Here is a 17,427-nt window from a genome sequence, read left to right as displayed (position 1 = left end):
GGGGGGGCCCGGGCACTGTCACAACACCTCAGCCGCTTGCTACCACCTTCTGGTGGATCAAGGTAGAAGCTATAATCAGCCTGGCGTCCCTCCCACTTGCCAGGTGGACCCGCGGGAGGCTGCCCCCAGGGAGCCAGCAAGCCATTGGCCCCTCACCCTTCCCTCCATGAAGGAAGCACCAGGCAAGCTGGTCGCCACCCTTCCTCTTCCAGCCTCCTCTCTGGCCTTCTATTTTTTAATTTGCATACAGTGAGATGAACCTTCTTTGGGGTCTGTAGTTATATGAATCTTAGCACATGTATAGATCCAGGCAACCACCGCCTCCAAATCAGGACCCAGGGCAGCTGCATCACCAGTCAGACCCTCCCCTCACCCCTAACCCCAGGCAACCACCGATCTGTTGTCTGTCACTATAGTTTTGTTTCTGTTTTTTCAAATGTGTTACATAAATGGAATCATGTAGTATATAACCGTGGACACCGGCTTCTTTCATTCAGCATCATGCTTTTGAGACTCATCCAGGCTGCTGTGTATATGGACGTTCCCTTCCTCTCGGCAGGAGAGTGGGAATCAATGTACCAGTACCTGGCGTCAACATACCAGTTCGTTTACCCTGTCACTCACTGAAGGACATCTGAGTTTCAGAGTTTGACAATTATGAATAGAGCTGCTATAAACATTCATGTGCAGGTTTTGGTGTGACCACGAGTTTTCATTTCTCGAAGGTAAATACCTGGGTGTGGAATTATATTGAGTTATATGGTAAATCTACGTTTAACTCTAGAAGAAAGTGCCAGACCGCATTCCAGAGCAGTGAACCATTTCCGTTTCCCCACAATGCATGAGTGTTCCCATTCCCCCCCATCCTGGTCAGCACCAGGTATGCTCAGACTTGACTTAACCCTTCATATAGGTCTCCATAGTGTTTTAACTCTTCTCACCCAGGCCGGGCAGGCTGCCTGACCCAGTCCTGCTGTGTCCCTTACTGCCTATGTTTAGTGGACAAGTCACACTGCGCTGAGCCTCGGTTTCCCCCATCTGTGAAATGGAGCTGTAATTCCCAGCTCCTCGAGACCCAGGGACTGCATTTAGTGAGGATGTGCTGTGAGCCATGTAGGGGTGGTGGGACTGGGTCCCTGCCCCTAAGTAGCTTGCAGCCTGAGTGGGGACAGGGATGCTGATCTGTCAGGCACGAATCGGGGCAAGTTTCTTCTCTGAGCCCGTCTTCTCATCTGTGAAATGGAAACAACAATCCTTACATCTTCCCTAGGCCTGGTCAAAGCAGAAACAAAATGATGGACAGAAAGTATCTTATAAAGTGCCAGCTAACTGCTAAAGCCAGAAGAGCTTAGCTGCAGAAGCCATACTCTCTGAGTTCAAATCCCAGGGCTACCACTTCTTAGCTGTGTGCCTGTGGGCAGGTCACTTACACTCTCTGTGCCTCAGTCACCCCATCCATAGTTGGGGAAGCAAAGGGTCTTCCCTCACAGGGATGCTGTGAGAATATTAGATGTGACCTCCGTGAAGGGCGTAGGGTAGTGCCTGGCCTGTACCAAGTGCTTGGTTGAGATGGGCACTTAGACACAGACACCGCCTCCTCCCCACGTCCCCCATGTAGCAGGGGCTCTGGGGTGGAGGCCAGGGAGTATCAGGAAAGGGGCCCAACTAGCATTTCCTAATGTCTCCACCCCTTGGGCAGAGCCCCCAGACCTCAGTCCCACGGCGTAAGGCTGACACTCGGGCCATAGCACCCCAGGCCTGGGCTGTGTCGGCGGCCCCTGCTCAGAGGGTCGGCTGCCTTCCTCTGCCCGATGGTCCCTCCCCACCAACACAGACACAGGGCTCCCCTCGGCACCACAGGCCCAGGGCTGGTACAGGAGCGGGGCTACAGGGTCCTGGGCACCATTTGACGTCTGGTATCACTCCGGCACAGCCATCAGTTACCTGGGCTGGTAGGACCCACTGTGGCCGTACACAGAGCCCAGAGCCCAGCAGCAAGCTCACCACCAAGAAAGGGCCCTACAGCCTCCCAGGGAAAGTGGGATCTTAAACGTCATCTCCAGGGAGCAGGGTCCCCAGCACCTGGCCCGACAGAGTTAAGTGCTCTGAGCCCTGAGTCCTATTACTCCTTCATCCGCAGGACTGGACCCCACCTGGAGAGGGCAGGCGGGCAGCTGCCACACTCACATACACACACACACGCACGTGTGCGCACAGCAGCCCCTAAGCACCCCACCGCCGAGACACACCACACACCCCCTCTGATCTGCCCATGAACTTTCCTCCCTTTCAAGGTCACTCCAGGTAGGACTGGCCCCATTTTAACCTAAGAGAGGACAGAGGACAGCTCCCCCACTCCCTCCTTGTACCCCAGCTGAACACTGGCTTTGGGACAGCCAGACCAGTGTTCAAATCCTGGTTCTGTAGGACACCGCAGCTCTCCCAGCCTCAGTTGCTGCCCCAGTGCAATGGGGCGAGGAGAAGGCCCACTCTGCAGAAGGGCCAGAGGAGAGATAACAGGCGATACCTTGTGGCAAAGTGCCCTGCCCGGACCCAGGCAGGGCCCGTCTCCTCCTCCTTCCCTCTCCTCACTCAGCCGTGCACAGTGGAAAAAGCCTGCCTGTCACAGCCGTCGTGCTTCCTTTCCCAGGCCCCTATGCCTCCTGAAGGGCCCCCAGGGCTCCCTGGGTGCCAGGCTGGTGCCAGGCTGCCCAAGGCTAGGGGAAGGGCTGGGAGGAGGGCTGCCCTTGCTCCTAGATGCTCACTTGGGAGGCCCTGCCAGGTAAGGAGAAGGGAGAATGTGGCTTGCAGCCCCCAGACCCCGTGTTCATGATCCTCTGCATTCTGCCCCCGGCCAGCCTCTGGGACCTCAATTCCCAATAAACTGGGAAATCACTGTCCTTTGAACAGTTGTTCTTCCTTCTGAACCACTGCCTTCCACTCCCTCCATCCCGATGCCCCCCGTTCCTCAGGGTCTTTGCATGCCCCCTCCTCCAGGGAGCCTTCCCAGGGCACAGTGCCACTCCTCTCTCTGGACCCTCAGTGGCGGCCAGGGCCACTTCCGGCCCATCCTCATCATCATTTCAGGGCCAGCTGGCCTCCCCGAGACCCAGTGATCTGAAGGCAGGGCTGGTATCGTGCCCACCTGAGAACCTTCCCGCTGGCCCCGCTGGGACACAGAGGCACTTTGGCAGCAGAGGCGAATGAGGGACGGTCAGGCCAAGGCAAGCAGCTCTCCCTAACTATACCCACAACACTCAGGGTCACACTCAGTTAGACCTGGCAGGGCCCAAGGGGAGGCTCTGCTCCACACACACGCTGGACAGGCCAGAGAGCTGAGGCCACACATGAGCTGGTGACACAGGAGAGCAGGGAAGGAGCTTTGTGGTCAGGCAGAGCTGGGCTCCAATCTGGTACCTCCTCTGGCCAAGTGACTGTGCGCAAGCAGGTCAGGGGGTGCTGAAGACTCCAGGAGAGTAGGTGGGGTTTTCCCTGGCATCTGGGGTGCCCAGGAAATGACTGGAGGTTGGATGAGAACGTTGGGCGAGACCCCACTACCACCTCAGAGAGCTGCAGCCATCTCTAGGTGAGTGCCACGGGGCAGGGGTTACTGATGGTTTTGTTCACCTGGCCTGGACAGCTCCAGGCATGGGAGGAGCTCAACAAAAATGTGGGACAAGGTAAAGTCGGGGGAAGGGTTTCGAGGCGCCCTGCTAGCCAAGATCTGACCCCGTGTAGCCCCTTCCTCCTTCCTCATCTGAGGCCAGAAAAGAACATCCCCAAAGAGCTCCTAGCGGCGGCGGCAAGACAGGAGGGGCCACGATGGCACAGAGGCCAAGCAGAGCCTCGAGATTGTCCCAGGAAGGGAAGGGCTCATGGGGGGATGGGAGAGTGTTACAAGTGTCAGGGGAGGGGCGGGGGCGGGCATATACTTAATGATGAAACTTGGACTCAAACTTGGACTCAAACCCCCAACTCTTTCTCTTAATTGTTCTGTGACCTCAGGAAAGTTACTTAACCTCTCTGAGCCTCCATTTCCTCATTTGTGAAACCACACGACGACTTCTTAGCTCACAGGGTTGTGATCAGACAGACTGAGAAAAGGCAGTGGAGGGGCCTGGTCCCTGGTATGCACTCCCCAAAGGACAGCAATTAACAATATTAAAGGGGTGGCTGTCCAGGCGCTGCCCTGGCAGCAGATCCGATGGGGCTGAGACATGTTTCCCATGCCAGTCCTGGAGGACCTCTCCCAACCCCCCTGTAGCCTTCCCAGGAAGCCTGGTTTCCATAGAAACAGATGGACTGCAGAGCTGTCCCCTTCATGGAGAATGTGCCACCATGAGGGCTGGCTTAGGAGGGGATGGGGGAGAGGAAGGGGCCTGGGGCCCAGAGCACCCACCAGCCGCCGAGCCTCCGGTGATTCAGGGGGAAGTCATTGCTGTTGAGTGTCAGAGCCAAGAACCACTTCCTTTGCAAACAAGACCCTCTGCTGGAGGGGCAGCATACCTGTCCCTTCCCATCTGGTAAGGAGAAATGCCCCAAAAACATCCTCCCAAGGAAAGGAGGCAGGGGACCAGTACTTCTAGACCAGGAATTCCATGTAACCCACATAGCCCTATGAGAACAGCTGTACTATGACTCCCATTTTACAGATGAGGAAACTAAGGCCCAAGGGACTTACGTATGTGTCTCTTGGGGGTAAGTGGCAGAGCCGAAATTCAAACTAAGTTAACTGTGCCTAACTGGATATTCAGAGAGGAGCTGGTGTGCATGCATGCGTGTGCATGAGCACACATGTACATGTGCGTGTGGTGGGGGTGTGGTGTGGTGAACACGACATCCAAAAAGAACTAAGCTCTAAGCCATCTTCCCCATCACATCTCCCCGTGAAAGTCCCTGGCAGGTTGCCAGCATCTGAACGCCTCCCTGGGGTCCAGCCTCCCTTGGATTAAGGCCCTGTGACTCCAGCAGGACCTGGGAAGGGCTACAAAGGAGACCCATTGTTCGGTTATCACGTTGGTGCAAAATAGCTGGAAATGGGGTCTGAGACAGGCAGCACAGGAGTGGGGGCAGTGAGAGACGGAGCCTCCGGGCCCTGGGCAGAGGGAAGGGGAGGCAGGGAGAGCCCCAGCAAGGGGACCATGGGGGCTGGAGGGTCCACAGCCTGCAACATCCTTCCTGTGGTCCCTTCCTGGGGCAGCCCATCAGCCCCTTGGGTGAGATGGGGTCTAAAGAACCCCCAGCCCAGAACCCTCCACCGGGGCCCTCAGGCAGAGTGAATCTCAAATCTCAAGGATCCAAATCTCTGGGTTCTGCATCATTAGTCCTGTGTCTTTGGGCAGATTAACTTCCTGGAGCCTCCATTTCTTCACTGTAAGTGGGGTGACAATGCCTGACTTACGAGGTTGTCAGCAGCCTGGACTAAACTAGGAAGTCACACAGTGGCCTCTGGGGTGGGCGGTGGGCGTTTCCTCAGGGTACAAGGGCTAAGGCAAGAAGCTGAGGCGAGGCTGCCACGTGGCAGGGCTTCCTTGCAGTGTGTCCCTCGAGAGCAGAATGCAATTATTCTAAAGGCCAGCCTGCCTTCGGCAGCCTTGTCTCTCAAGTAGCCGGTGAGCCAGTGGAAGGCGGGGCTGCATCACCCATCTCTCTCTGTACCAGCATTGCCACCGGGCTCAGGGCTCTGTGTCAAGGGCAAGGATGACAGAGTGGAACTGGCGGGGGAGAAGAAAGAACACGATGCGAATCCTGCTGGGGTACAAACCAGTCCCCGTGACAAAGCTCTGTAGTCAAGAAAGGGATTCCACACCCCATTTCCAAGAACTCCAGGAACACAGGAGCTGGCAATGGAGGGTTTGACTGAAGCTGGAAGGCTGAGCCCTGAGTCACTGGGCTGGGAGACAGGACAGCTGAGGTCACCAACAGATTCTGCCAGCACAGGTAAGCCAAAGCCAGGCTCTGGGACTCAGCTTCCTCGCCTGAAAAATGGAAGTGTGGCATCCAGGGCCCCTCCTGGCTGTGATATTCCTGATCTGGCTTCCAAGCCTTGTCACTCACCAGCCGCACTCCAGCTCCAGCTCCAGCTCCAGCAAAGACCCCAGCACAAGCTGCCCCGCCCCCAAGTCCTACCACCTCTCTCACTGGCTCTGGAAACACACATTTTGCTATTTCTCTACCAGTTCTCTTTCTTTCGAAGCTGCCTAATTTCCAGAAGGACAGAGGAAAGCCCACATTTTCATCACAAATATCTCCAAGCCCTCAGGGACAGAAAAAATAAACATTCCCTGCTGTGTTGGAGAGGGTGAGAGGGCAGGGCAGGACAAGGGGTAAGAAGGAGGGGACGTCCCTGCGGGCCTCACCCTCTGAAACTGCTGTGTGGGCAAGAGGGTGTCCAGGCCTCAGATGGCCATCCACTGCCACACAGAAGTCACTGAGAGGGGCTTCTCTGTCCCCACTGCCACTCACAAAGGGCAGAACACATGGAGAATTCCTGTCCTTTCCAACCCAGGAGTGGGCCAGCCTCTCCCTCAGCCCAGTGACCACATCAGGGCCCTCAAAGGCAGCTGGTGCTTCCAGATCCCATGGGGCCATGGTTATTGGGACAGCCTGGCTTCCAGATCCCATGGGGCCAGAGCTCTTGTGAAAAGGCAGTGGCCATATCCCTCTCCCCTCCCACTCCTTCCACCTCCCCCACCCCTGTAGATGCTCAGAAACTTGGAGAGGAGGAGGGAAGGGCGGGAAGGGAGTTTCCGTGAAGAGATGTCCCACTATTTTGAGCCAACTTTTTCATAAGCAAGTAGTTATTTGCCCTTTGGGTGGGTTGGGGGAGGCAAGCAGAAGGATCCCTGTACTTTTCCCAGTACCCTGATGGGCCAGAACCACAGTCCAGAACTAACCATCTCCCCCAGGGTTTGGGGGGCTCTGGCATGACTCAAAAGGCCTGTGCTGATATCCTGGCTCCACCACTTATTAGCTGCATGGCCTTGGGCCAGTGATACTACCTCTCTGGGCCTCAGTTTCCTCATCTGTTAAATGGGTGTAATAATGACACCCACCTCCCACTGATGAGAAGATGCACAAAAAACTCCTAAAACAGTTCCTGTTTATAGTGAACACTCAAAAATAATGTTGCTCTTATTTTCAGACAAGGAAATTCAACTTCTTTGCCTCAGTTTCCCCCTTGACCATACCAACTTCAGAACAGGTCCCCCTGTAGAAGCCACATGTGGATACAGAGTGGGGTGCTTACAAGGCAGTGGCCACAGGAAGGAAATGGGAAGAGAGAGAACTAGGGTCACTCTGGCTCAGGAGGAGGATGCTGCCCTGAGTGTACTGACAACAGGCGGGCAAGGGGAACCTGGGAAGGGGGCTGGCAACAGCCTGCAGAATATGGAGCCCCTTGGGGTACTAAGCCTGGGTGGCTCCCCTCCATATCCCCAGCACTTGGCCAGGCCTGGCCTTGGGAGAGGCACAACCATGGTTGTGAATTAATGGTTGAGATGCAGGGTGAAGGGAAAATTAGTACGGGCTAGAAGTCAGAACATTAGGCACCCCACCGTGCGGCTGCCACTCCTGGGCAGCTTGCCCTGGGGTTACTTATGCTATCTCTGAGCATCACTGCCCTCATCTGTGAAATGGGGAGGCTTATCCCCTCTCATCCAGCCTTGTCTCCTATCTCTTCCCCACCCGCTCACTCTACCCTAGCTACACTGGCTCCTTACAGTTCCTCAAATACAGCAGGCACATTCCAGCCTCAGGGCCTTTGCACAGGCTGTTCTCTGCCAGATCTTTAGTCCCTGAAGCTATCCCCACAGCTCACTCCCTCAAAACTTTAGCTCGTAAGTCACCTCCTCAGGGAGACCTCCCTGACCACCCTATTTAAAATGGCGACCTCACCCCTGGCCTCAACACCCCCCAACACTCAACTTTCCGCCCTCACTTTCCTCCCAATATACTATATAATTTGCTTATTTACTTTATTAGTTATTTGCCCCTCCCCCACTGCGTCAGCTCCAGAAGGGCAAGAATCTTTTAATTTTGTTCACAGCTGTCTCTCAGGGTCTAGAACTGTATCCGGCACTTTGTTCATTACATCATTTTTGGCCTAGCCCTCACAAACATTTTGTTCAATAAACGAAAGAAAGTAAAGAACAGTTCAGCACTGTGTGAATATCACAGGTCACTGTCAATTCCACTGTTCCTCCCACCCCCAACCCCTGGACTGGCAGGCCCTTCCTCCAGCAGACACAGCGGGGGGCTACCATAAGATCTTGGGGGAGGGGAGGCAGTTGAGTGTGGGGTTGGAGAACTTGGGGTGCGGGTGGCGGGCCTGAGCTGTGGATCCAGGAGGTACTGACAGCCAAACATGGGTGGAGGGCTTTGGGCCTCAGCCCTCCACTCCAAATTTAGGACAGATTAAGCTGACAGCATGTGGGCAGAAAAGGAGAAGTCAGGTCGGCTGGTTCCCCAAGACAATGGGGCCGGGAGGGCACCTTGGGGGGCAGAGGGCCCCTTTTACAGATGGGATAACAGAGGCCTGGAGATATACCTAGGCTTATTTACTAACAACCCAACAACAAAAATCTTTGCTCCCCCTGGGCTAAGTATGAGGCCCGGCTAAAAAATGGACTCTGCCTCCCCCTGGCTCTCCAGCAACCCTCTCACCTCCCTCCCCACCCCCCTCGGCCCCCTCCCCCATCCCTATGCCCCTGGCACTGCGGGCTGGAGGAAGAGAGGGCGTCGGCTCCCTCTCCACAGACCACCAAGACTGGAGGTCCAAGAGGCCTCTCAGTTGGGGTGGGCATCCTTGCAGCCCCGGTGCCTTCTCCCCGCAGGGCAGCCCCACCGGGAAAAGTTGGTCTGAAGGAAATCAACCAGGAAGTGCGGGGCGGTGGGGCGGCTAGGCGGCCCCGGCCGTCGACGCTGGGCTCTGGGCTACAGAGACGCCTCGGGGTTCTCGGCCTCCACCCTCCACCCGGCTCCCGCCCCCGCCGCCTTCGCTCCCGCGTAGAAATCCGCTCCCTCCGGGGCCTCGAGGAGGCGGCGGGAGCCCGGGACGGGGTAGGGGCGGGGGAGGGCGGAGAGAGAGGACGCCGAGCTAGTGCCCAAGCTTGATAGGGGCGTCGGTGGTGGGCGAGGCGTCCTGGCGGTTCCCCTACGGACCCCCGGAGTGGGTACGAGTATACCGCCCAAGTCGGGCAGTCCCAGGCTATTCAGCGCCAGGACAATGGCACCACGCTGCCCCCGTCCGCTGAGCGCGCGACTTGGGAGAGAGTGGAGAGCGTCGGTCTCCACCTGTCCTTCCCCTAACCTCCTCCCAACAACTGGGGCTTAGGCTCGGCTTCCGCTTCTGCTCCCCCCACCCCTGGAGACTGGGGTCTCCCGGTCTTGCTCCTCCCCCCTCCAATGTGTCCTTTATCTCCCAGCTCCAGATACCCACCCACTTTATAGAGGGCTGGGGGCTCCAGGCGGGAGCTCCTGGCTGTCGGACGCCTGCGGTGCTCTGACCCAGCCCTCCCGCCCCCACGGTCCCCCGAACCAGAAGGTCGGGCCAGACTTCTGGGCAGCGGGAACCCCACCACCTCCAACCTCGACCCAGCAGGGGGCGAGGAAGGGGACTCGCAAGTTTGTGCCGCACACACCCCGGACCCAGGAACAATGGAGGGAGGACGGGGACAGGGATGGAGGGGGGAGGGGACAGAGAACCGAGCGCGGGGACCGAGTCAGACCCCAGGGAGGGAGAAAATGCTTTCCGCTCGGTTTCTCCCTCGCTCCGAAGCGGAGAGCGCGAGCCCAAGAGGCGGAGGGCGGAATAAACCGTCCTAGAGGGAGGAGGCGGCGGAGGGAGGAAGCCGAGGGAGCGAGGGAAACCGAGTCAGAGGAAAGGGAGCAAGCGGAGAGCGCGAAGGAGAGGACCTGAAGGGACTGCGGGACGGCGCCCGGGAGGACCGCGGAGGGGGGAATCCCTGGAGTCCCGGCAGAACCCTCCGGCGGCAAGAGGTGCTGGGGCGCCCGGCTCGCGCGCACGGGGTCCTCTCTGTCCTCGGCGGTCCCTGCGGCCGCAGGAGCCCCAATGGGCTGCGCTGCGCAGGCACCGGCCAGCTGGCGGCGGGAAGGGAAAGTGCTAGGCTCCGAAGCGGCGGCGGGGAGCAGAACTTACGTTCCTAGCGCCTGCTGGCGCCGGCGCTGCGCGGAGCTGGCGTGTCAGGGGGACTGTCGGGCCCTCGGTCGACTCACATAGCGCCGCCCGCGCCGGGAAGGGCAGGGCCGGCTGGACTACGCGCGGCGCCCAGCGCGGCGGGGCTTTGCCCGAGTCTGGCGGCCCGAGCTGGTCCCTCCTCTCAGTTCCGTGCACAAGCCAATGGCGCGCCGTCCCCTCCCACGCGCCGCGCTGCCTAGCCCCCGAGGGTGGCCGCCGGGGCGGGCGGGAGAGAAGGGTTGGGGGGACTGGGCTCCCGGGCTCCCCAGCCGAGGCTTTCCCGGAGATCGCCTGCGGGGGGCGCGCTCACGCCCCGGGGGAAGGCGGTTGGGAATCCGAAGAGAGGGCCCGCGCCGCCCAGGGAGACTCTCACGGCAAATTCTCAAGACTGCACCCCTTTCGTGAGACTATCTACACCCTCGTAGGCTGGCAAGCCACCTTGTCTTAAATATCCCTGGGGTATCGCCTGGGGCCTAGGCCAGTGTCTAAAACGGAAAGGAATGCTTTGGCTGGTAGCTACCCAAGTGTGTAATAACACAGTTACACAGCAATGGTCCCCGTCTGCCGAGCGCCCGCTCCGTGCCAGGCACCGTGTGCTGAAGGAATTACAAGTATTAACTCGTGATTCTCACAACTACCTATGAGGCGGGGATGATTGATCCCATTTTACAGACGGTGGTCATTGATGTTTGCTTTCATTTAGTCTTCTGGCTTCCAGCCTAGGCTCACCGTTTCTAGTCCTCCCTTGCTTGGTGTGACTTTGTCAAGTAACATGACACCATCAAACCCCCCCCCCTGCACACACACACACACACACACACACGCACACGCACACACACGCACACCTTCATCCTCCAGCCTAAAATCCAGCCTCAGCTATGTTGCTACAAATTGCACTGTCAAGGCACAAAGATCTTAGCTGGGGCTCATTGGCACGTGGGGGAGGGAGGAGGCACAGTGGCAAGACCTTTTGTGTCCGCACATCCTGTGGAGGGCAAGCGGGGTAAGAATGGAGTTTGGGAGTCCTGGAGGCTCTCTGGGAGCCTTTCAGCCTGAAACAACTAGATTCCTACAGCAATCCCCCCCCCTCCAAGATTCTGAGCTCATTTCAATCCTTTGTGACTAGTAATGTGTTTCCCCACCCCAACTCCCACCAACCTCCTTCCTAGAAAAGAACACCTGCATCTCTTTATCTTGGCTGATGGTCACAATGGGAGGGGGTTGGAGGAAAGAGGAAGGCGAGGTTGGTGACAAGCTCCATTTCACAAGATAAGCAAAGGGGGCAGAGAAAGGTGAGTGATTCCCCAGGCTTCTACCCATACCTTAAGAGTTGATCAAGCAGGCTCTGGAAGCAGACTGCCCAGGTCCAAATCCTGGCTCAGGCTTTTGGGAACTGTGTGGCCGTGGGCAAGTAACTTAACCTCTAGGTGTCTGGTTTTCTCGGTGTACAAAATGGCGGCAACCAAGAGTAGGAACACCTATGGTTGTTGTGGAGATTTAAATGGCAGCAGCTCACGCTTATTGGGCGCTGACTGTACCAGGTGCTCAGGGCTGGCGTGCCAAGCAGACTCCCATTGCCCTCCCTGGAGCTGTGACTGGGCAGGAGAGGCTATGCCCTTTACACAGAAGTAAACAGGAAATGCCTGGCTCATAGTAAGCACCCAGTGACGGTTAGCTGTCTGATTACCAAGGTAACAACTCTGATCCTGGCCCGCAGTGCCACCATCCCTGCTCCCAGCCAGTGATAGCCAATAATGAATGAATGAGTGAATGAATGAATGAGTGAATGAATGAGACTACGGATCAGGATTGTTCCTAGCTTTGTTGGGTGAAGCACAGACCCCAAATCCACCTGACTGAAGTCTCAGGGCTTGATAGCAGTCTTTGTGACAATTTAGAGTCTCAGCTCACTGCCTTAACAGAGCTGGCTCAAGCAGGGATGATGAATTCATTTGTTACTCCTTCTGCCTCCCCAGCATTCTGGGCTCTGGGTTGCTGAAGGGCAGGCACCAGCCTCACTTGTGTGCAGTGTTACCCCTGATCGCCCCCATGACTAGGAGACACAAATAATTCTCCCCTAGGTGTGACTGTTGGATATACCCGAGAGCCTGACTTTTATCAATAGACGGAGGGACTTTATAACAATCGCTCTGAGATCTCCAACACAGAAGGGGCTGCTTTAGTAGTAGTGAGCACCCTGTCACTAGCGGCGTGCAAGCAGAAGCCAAGGAAGAGTGGAGGAGGGTGCTAGAGGAGGGGTTCATGCCTTAGGTGGTGTTTGATGTGGATAAACCTTGAGCGCTGGGTGACTTGATCCTGTGTTCTTGTCTCCCGTCCCATCATCCTTCATGAAGGAGGCAATGTTGACTGGGCCCTTCCTGTGTGCCAGGCAAGGTGCTGGCTGTTGGGGCCCCAGTCCCTGTCCTTGAAGAGCTTACAGCTCCTGGGAGACAGATGCACACACAAATAGTCAAGCCCAGCAATGGAAACAACTCGCAGTAACAGCCAAAGTGATTGGGGGGCCGGAGCAGAAGGAAGAGACATTCTCCATTACCCCTGGCGTCCACTTTCCCTAAAGAGCCCACTAAAAGCTCTGTTCTCTTCCTTCCTATATGATTTTCTAAAGCGATGTGCCTCTACTTCAGAACATTCTTTAGACTCTGCCATTCTGCCTTTAACATTTCTGAGTCACCTCATCTTTACATTGGACATAAATGTAAAGGGGATAAAAACTGACCTTTGTAAAGTGCTCCCCCAATCTAGGCAAGAATAGGTGCTTGACATGTGGTAGCCATGAGGTGTCATGATTATTTACAGTGCAGGACAGGGAACATTAACTGAGAGGGCGAGAGAAGGGGGTTAGGACCCTGGCTCTGCTCCTAACCAGCCGTGGCACCCTCTGCTGCTCCTGAAAAACGGGCTTGTGAGAGTCACCTGAGGTGATGAGATGCAAAGGGTTTGCAGACTGGAACTGATTCCTATTATTATCATTATTATTGTGATTCTCATTATTGTGAAATGTTTCCCTCAAAGTCCCAGGAGGGTGGGGGTGGGGTGGAGGTGGAGCCCAGACCCGTGGCTGGGCGAGGGTCACTCCCCTCCAGCCTCCCACAGGAGCCTGGGAGCAGCTGGGCCTCCATCTGCCCAGGTTCCGGCCAGCAGGGGCGGCAGCACCTCCTTTGTGGCTGTGTGTCTGTGTGTGTGCCCGTGCAGGTGGGTGTTGGAAGGTGGAGTGGGCATAGGGAATGCCAGTGTCTGTGGCTAGAAATCACCTGTGGATTGTGACTCCCTGGGGAAGAATGCAGAGGCAATTTGATTTCAAAGATGCCAGCAGTGGGACTAGTGTTGGCACCCAAGAGATAAGGAGAGAGGCTGGGGGGAGTGAGGGTTTGGCCTAGTCTTTGGGGCTAGGGACAGGGGATAGGTCTTACCAGGGACCCCTCCCTGGGGATGGCGGTGTGCGTAGAGGAAAAAGATGTTGTCAGAGGCCTGTGGTGGTTGAGCCCAGGGGGTTTGGAGCTGACAGACTTGGGTTCAAATCCTAGAGATGGGCCAGTGATTTCATTTCTCTAAGCCTCAGTTTCCTGGTCTGTAAAATGGAGATAATAGTAGAGCCTATCTCCTAGAGGTTATTGGGAGTTTAAGAGAGAGGATGCATGTTAAGCTTTAGCAAAGAGAAGGCACATAGTAGACTACTGTTGCAGTTATTATTCGTAGGAAGCCCAGAGGAAGGAGGGAGGGAGAGGGCCTCGGAGGTGCCAGTGCTTGGTAAACTGGGAAAGTAGCTCTGGGGTGAAATTTGTCAAGCCAGGAGGTGGTAGAAACTGCCATAAGGAGCATCATTTTGGCCCAGGCCGAAAGAGCCACTGTCCCAGCACGCAGCGTGAAGCAGAGGAGCTGGGCTTTCATAACTCCTGCCACTTACCTTTGCTGGTTCCCCTCACTTCCTCTAGAGTGTCTTCCTTCCCTGTGAGCCTGTCTGGTAAGAAGACCCCTGGGTCATTCCACTCCAATTCCAGTGGGCCCAGGCTGAGCACAGCTTTGGAGACTGGGAGAAGCTGCTGGGAGCTCCGGGACCCTGAGACAGGTCTCCCCCACACTGCCTGGCTCCTGCCTCCACGCCGGGGACACTGTCCAGGCCTCCTTCCCTCCACGCCCCCCACTCCTGCCTATGAATCATCCCCACCACTGCTGTTGCTGCTCCAGGACCACAGAATGTCAAGCAGCTCCTCACCTGTGGGACAGACAATCCATTAGGATGCGGTTGGAAGCAGTGAGGCTCAGTCCTTCTAAAGGAAAGACGTGACAGCTCAGCTCTGGGACCAGAGGACCACAGCCAGCCCTTTTCTGCTTCCACTGGGGAGAGCTCAAGGGGGCAGGTGAGAGCAGAACTTGGGAGTTAGACCATCCTGGATCTAGGGTCAAGGCCCTAATTCTGCTTATTAGGTCTGCGGCCTTAGTCGAGTTACTCAGTCTCTCTGAGTCTCAGTTTCTTCATCTGTCAAATGGAAAGAGAAAAATCATGCTGAGGCACAGGGGACTTGGAGGATTAAATGAGGCACAACCTGTAAGTCCTGAGCTCAGAGCCTGGCTCACAGTAAGTGCTCAATTAATGTTCACTGACCCAATGAATGAATGAACAGGCGACAGTGGCGGTGAGTGGCGGTACAGGGAGGAGCATGTGACTGCCTTTGGGAAAGCCAGCCTCCACCAGCTGGCTTGGGGCGGTGGGGTCACTGTCTGGGGGCCCAGGACACCTGTTGCTCTGTGCTGGTATGAGAGAGGCAGCTTCCAAAACTCAGAACAGAGTGTGGACTTTCCCTTGTGGGCACAGCTCACACTGCTGCAAGTCAGATAAGAGCCTCAGGCTGGGTGCAGACTCTCTGAAAGTGCTGAGCCCTGCCTGACCAAAAAGAATTGCTATGGGGTGGGGGAACAGCAGATAGTGGATCTTCAGCTTGGGAGACCCCCCCAAACCGCTTTACAGTGATAGCATAGAGCAGCCACTCTGGGCTGCGAGGTCAGGACCTTGGGCCTTGGGTAGCCAGCTAGGGCCGTGAGCAGCACCTCACCTGCCTCCTGCCCAAGGGGATGCTAGGCCCCTTGGGTACCACACCCTAGAGAGTGCTATCGTCTTCTCAATAGATAGCTTTCTGAGCCCTTACCATGTGCCAGGCCCTGGTCTAGGTGCCTTACATGTATTAACAAATCTCATGATGTTGGTACCATTATTAGCTCCATTTTATAGATGAGGAAACTGAGGCCCACTGAGTTACATAACTTGCTCAAGGCCACAACCCAGAGATCAGTGAGCTCAGGATTGGAACCCCAGGCCCAGTGCCCCAGACGGCTCTGGCTGTGCTGCTGACCTGGGCAGGGATGGCTGATCCTCCTTGGCCTGCCCTGTCCCCAGTGTAGTCATCCAAGTTTAGGGCAAGGGTATCACCTTTACATTTATAAAGGTAATTTATAAATGGCTTTTGAGCAGTGGTTCTCAAAGCAGGTTTGCAGGAAATAGATAGCTAGTGGGAAGCAGCCGCATAGCACTGGGAGATCAGCTCGGTGCTTTGTGACCACCTAGAGGGGTGGGATAGGGAGGCTGGGAGGGAGGGAGTCGCAAGAGGGAAGAGATATGGGAACATATGTATATGTGTAACTGATTCACTTTGTTATAAAGCAGAAACTAACACACCATTGTAAAGCAATTATACTCCAATAAAGATGTAAAAAAAAAAAAAAAGAAAGAAATGCAAATACCTGATCCCGCCTCAGACAACACAGAATCAGAAACTCTGAAGGGATAGAGTTGCCGGGGCCGCAATCTGCATTTCAACCAGCCCTCACGGTGATTCTGAGTCGAGCCAGAGTGTTTGAGAACCACTGCTTTAGAGTCTGCAAAGCAAACTAAATTCCTAGATTTTCTCATTTAAACTGACACTTTGGTATTATTCGGCCCAGTTTTCAGGTAAGAGTAACGAATCTCTCTTTGCCAGATATTACCTACCAGGGAAGTGGAAGAGATGGGCCTGGAACCCCCAGTTTTTCGTCCTGGATTTTTTTTTTTTTTCTTCTTTTTTCCTTCTTGAGACCAGACTGCTGACCAAGGTGAGGAGGGGAAGGGACTCTGACTAGAGGGGCTGGGACGGGGGTGGGAGAGGTGGGGAGCCCGCTGCCCTGTTTCCCACGGGAGGCGGCGGGCCGTGTTTATTATTCTTTCGGAGGTGTCCCTACCCAAATCAACACAACTGAAGCCCAGCCTGGCGTGTTGAGTGATCGGTTTATTAACACTCGCGGGGCGCGGCCGAGGCGGATCGCAGAAACAAAGGCGCACCGCACGGGAGGCATCATTATATAATTGCTCCGAGGAGGAGCGGAGGGTTGCGCGTGCCCGAGGCTCCGGGCGCCCGCGGCCGCCGCCCGTACTTGGAGGGCGGGGGGCTCTGCCGGCGGGGAGGCTACGATCCGGGGCGCCAGGGCTCTGGGCTGGGCGCGGGTGAAAGGAGCGCCTGCAGCGGAGCCCTCACCCGGCGCTCGTCTCCTCCCACGCCCGAACCTGCGGCTGGGAGGCAGGTTAACCCCTGCATGGCTGGGTACAGCCCTCAGCTCCGGAGGAGGGGGCCCCCAGAGGCAGATCTCCCCAGTCCCCCTGGCCCCCGGAGGCTGAGCCAGGGCCTCCCCAACCCCACTCACCGCCGCCCGTCCGTCCTTCCCCACCCTCACTGGGAGTTGGGGTAGAGAGAGAAAAACCAACACGCTGGGCAACCTGTGGGTGCAAGACCCGTGCTTGCATATCAAGCCTCTGCGACGTGGCCCATTTTATAGATGGGGACCTGAGGGCCAGAGAGGGCGGGCTTCATGCACCAAGAATTCCAGCCCGCAAATCTGTCAGCTCCAAAACCCACTGTTTTCCCCTGGTACCCCACAAGGGGTCTTTATAACCACCGTGCATCAGTTGTGGCCTCTGTTACCCCATTTAGGGTTCAAGTGCGGGGATGCTGGGGATAGGGTGGATCTCCCCATCAGGGGCCTGAGGAAGGGGTTCGACACAAGCAGCGCTGCAGCTGGGAGGCTGGTGTTCCTTGAGCAGTTGGCGCCAAGGGCACACTGTGGCTGTTTGGGTGAGTGGGGATCAGCACGCCAGGCCCTGCCCCACACTCCTCACCACGCCCAGACCCACAAGAACCGACCTTGCCTTACCCCCAAACACTCCAGTGCTTCAGCCCTCCTGG

At 56.4% G+C, this 17,427-nt stretch overlaps 1 protein-coding gene across 1 annotated transcript in view; it reads right to left on the bottom strand.

The window, feature by feature from the left end:
* The window catches only part of TP53I11 (tumor protein p53 inducible protein 11), a 173,043-nt gene that overhangs the window by 5,224 nt on the left and 150,392 nt on the right, over positions 1-17,427 (bottom strand). The window contains 3 exon segments of the mRNA XM_007455830.1: positions 10,304-10,395; positions 10,397-10,468; positions 10,470-10,566. Of these exon segments, the coding sequence (XP_007455892.1) occupies positions 10,304-10,395; positions 10,397-10,468; positions 10,470-10,566 (261 nt within the window).

The sequence above is a fragment of the Lipotes vexillifer genome, unplaced genomic scaffold (assembly GCF_000442215.2).
Source record: "Lipotes vexillifer unplaced genomic scaffold, Lipotes_vexillifer_v1.1 scaffold977, whole genome shotgun sequence".
In the NCBI taxonomy this organism is placed as follows: domain Eukaryota; kingdom Metazoa; phylum Chordata; class Mammalia; order Artiodactyla; family Lipotidae; genus Lipotes; species Lipotes vexillifer.
This window is presented reverse-complemented; position numbering and strand designations above follow the sequence as displayed.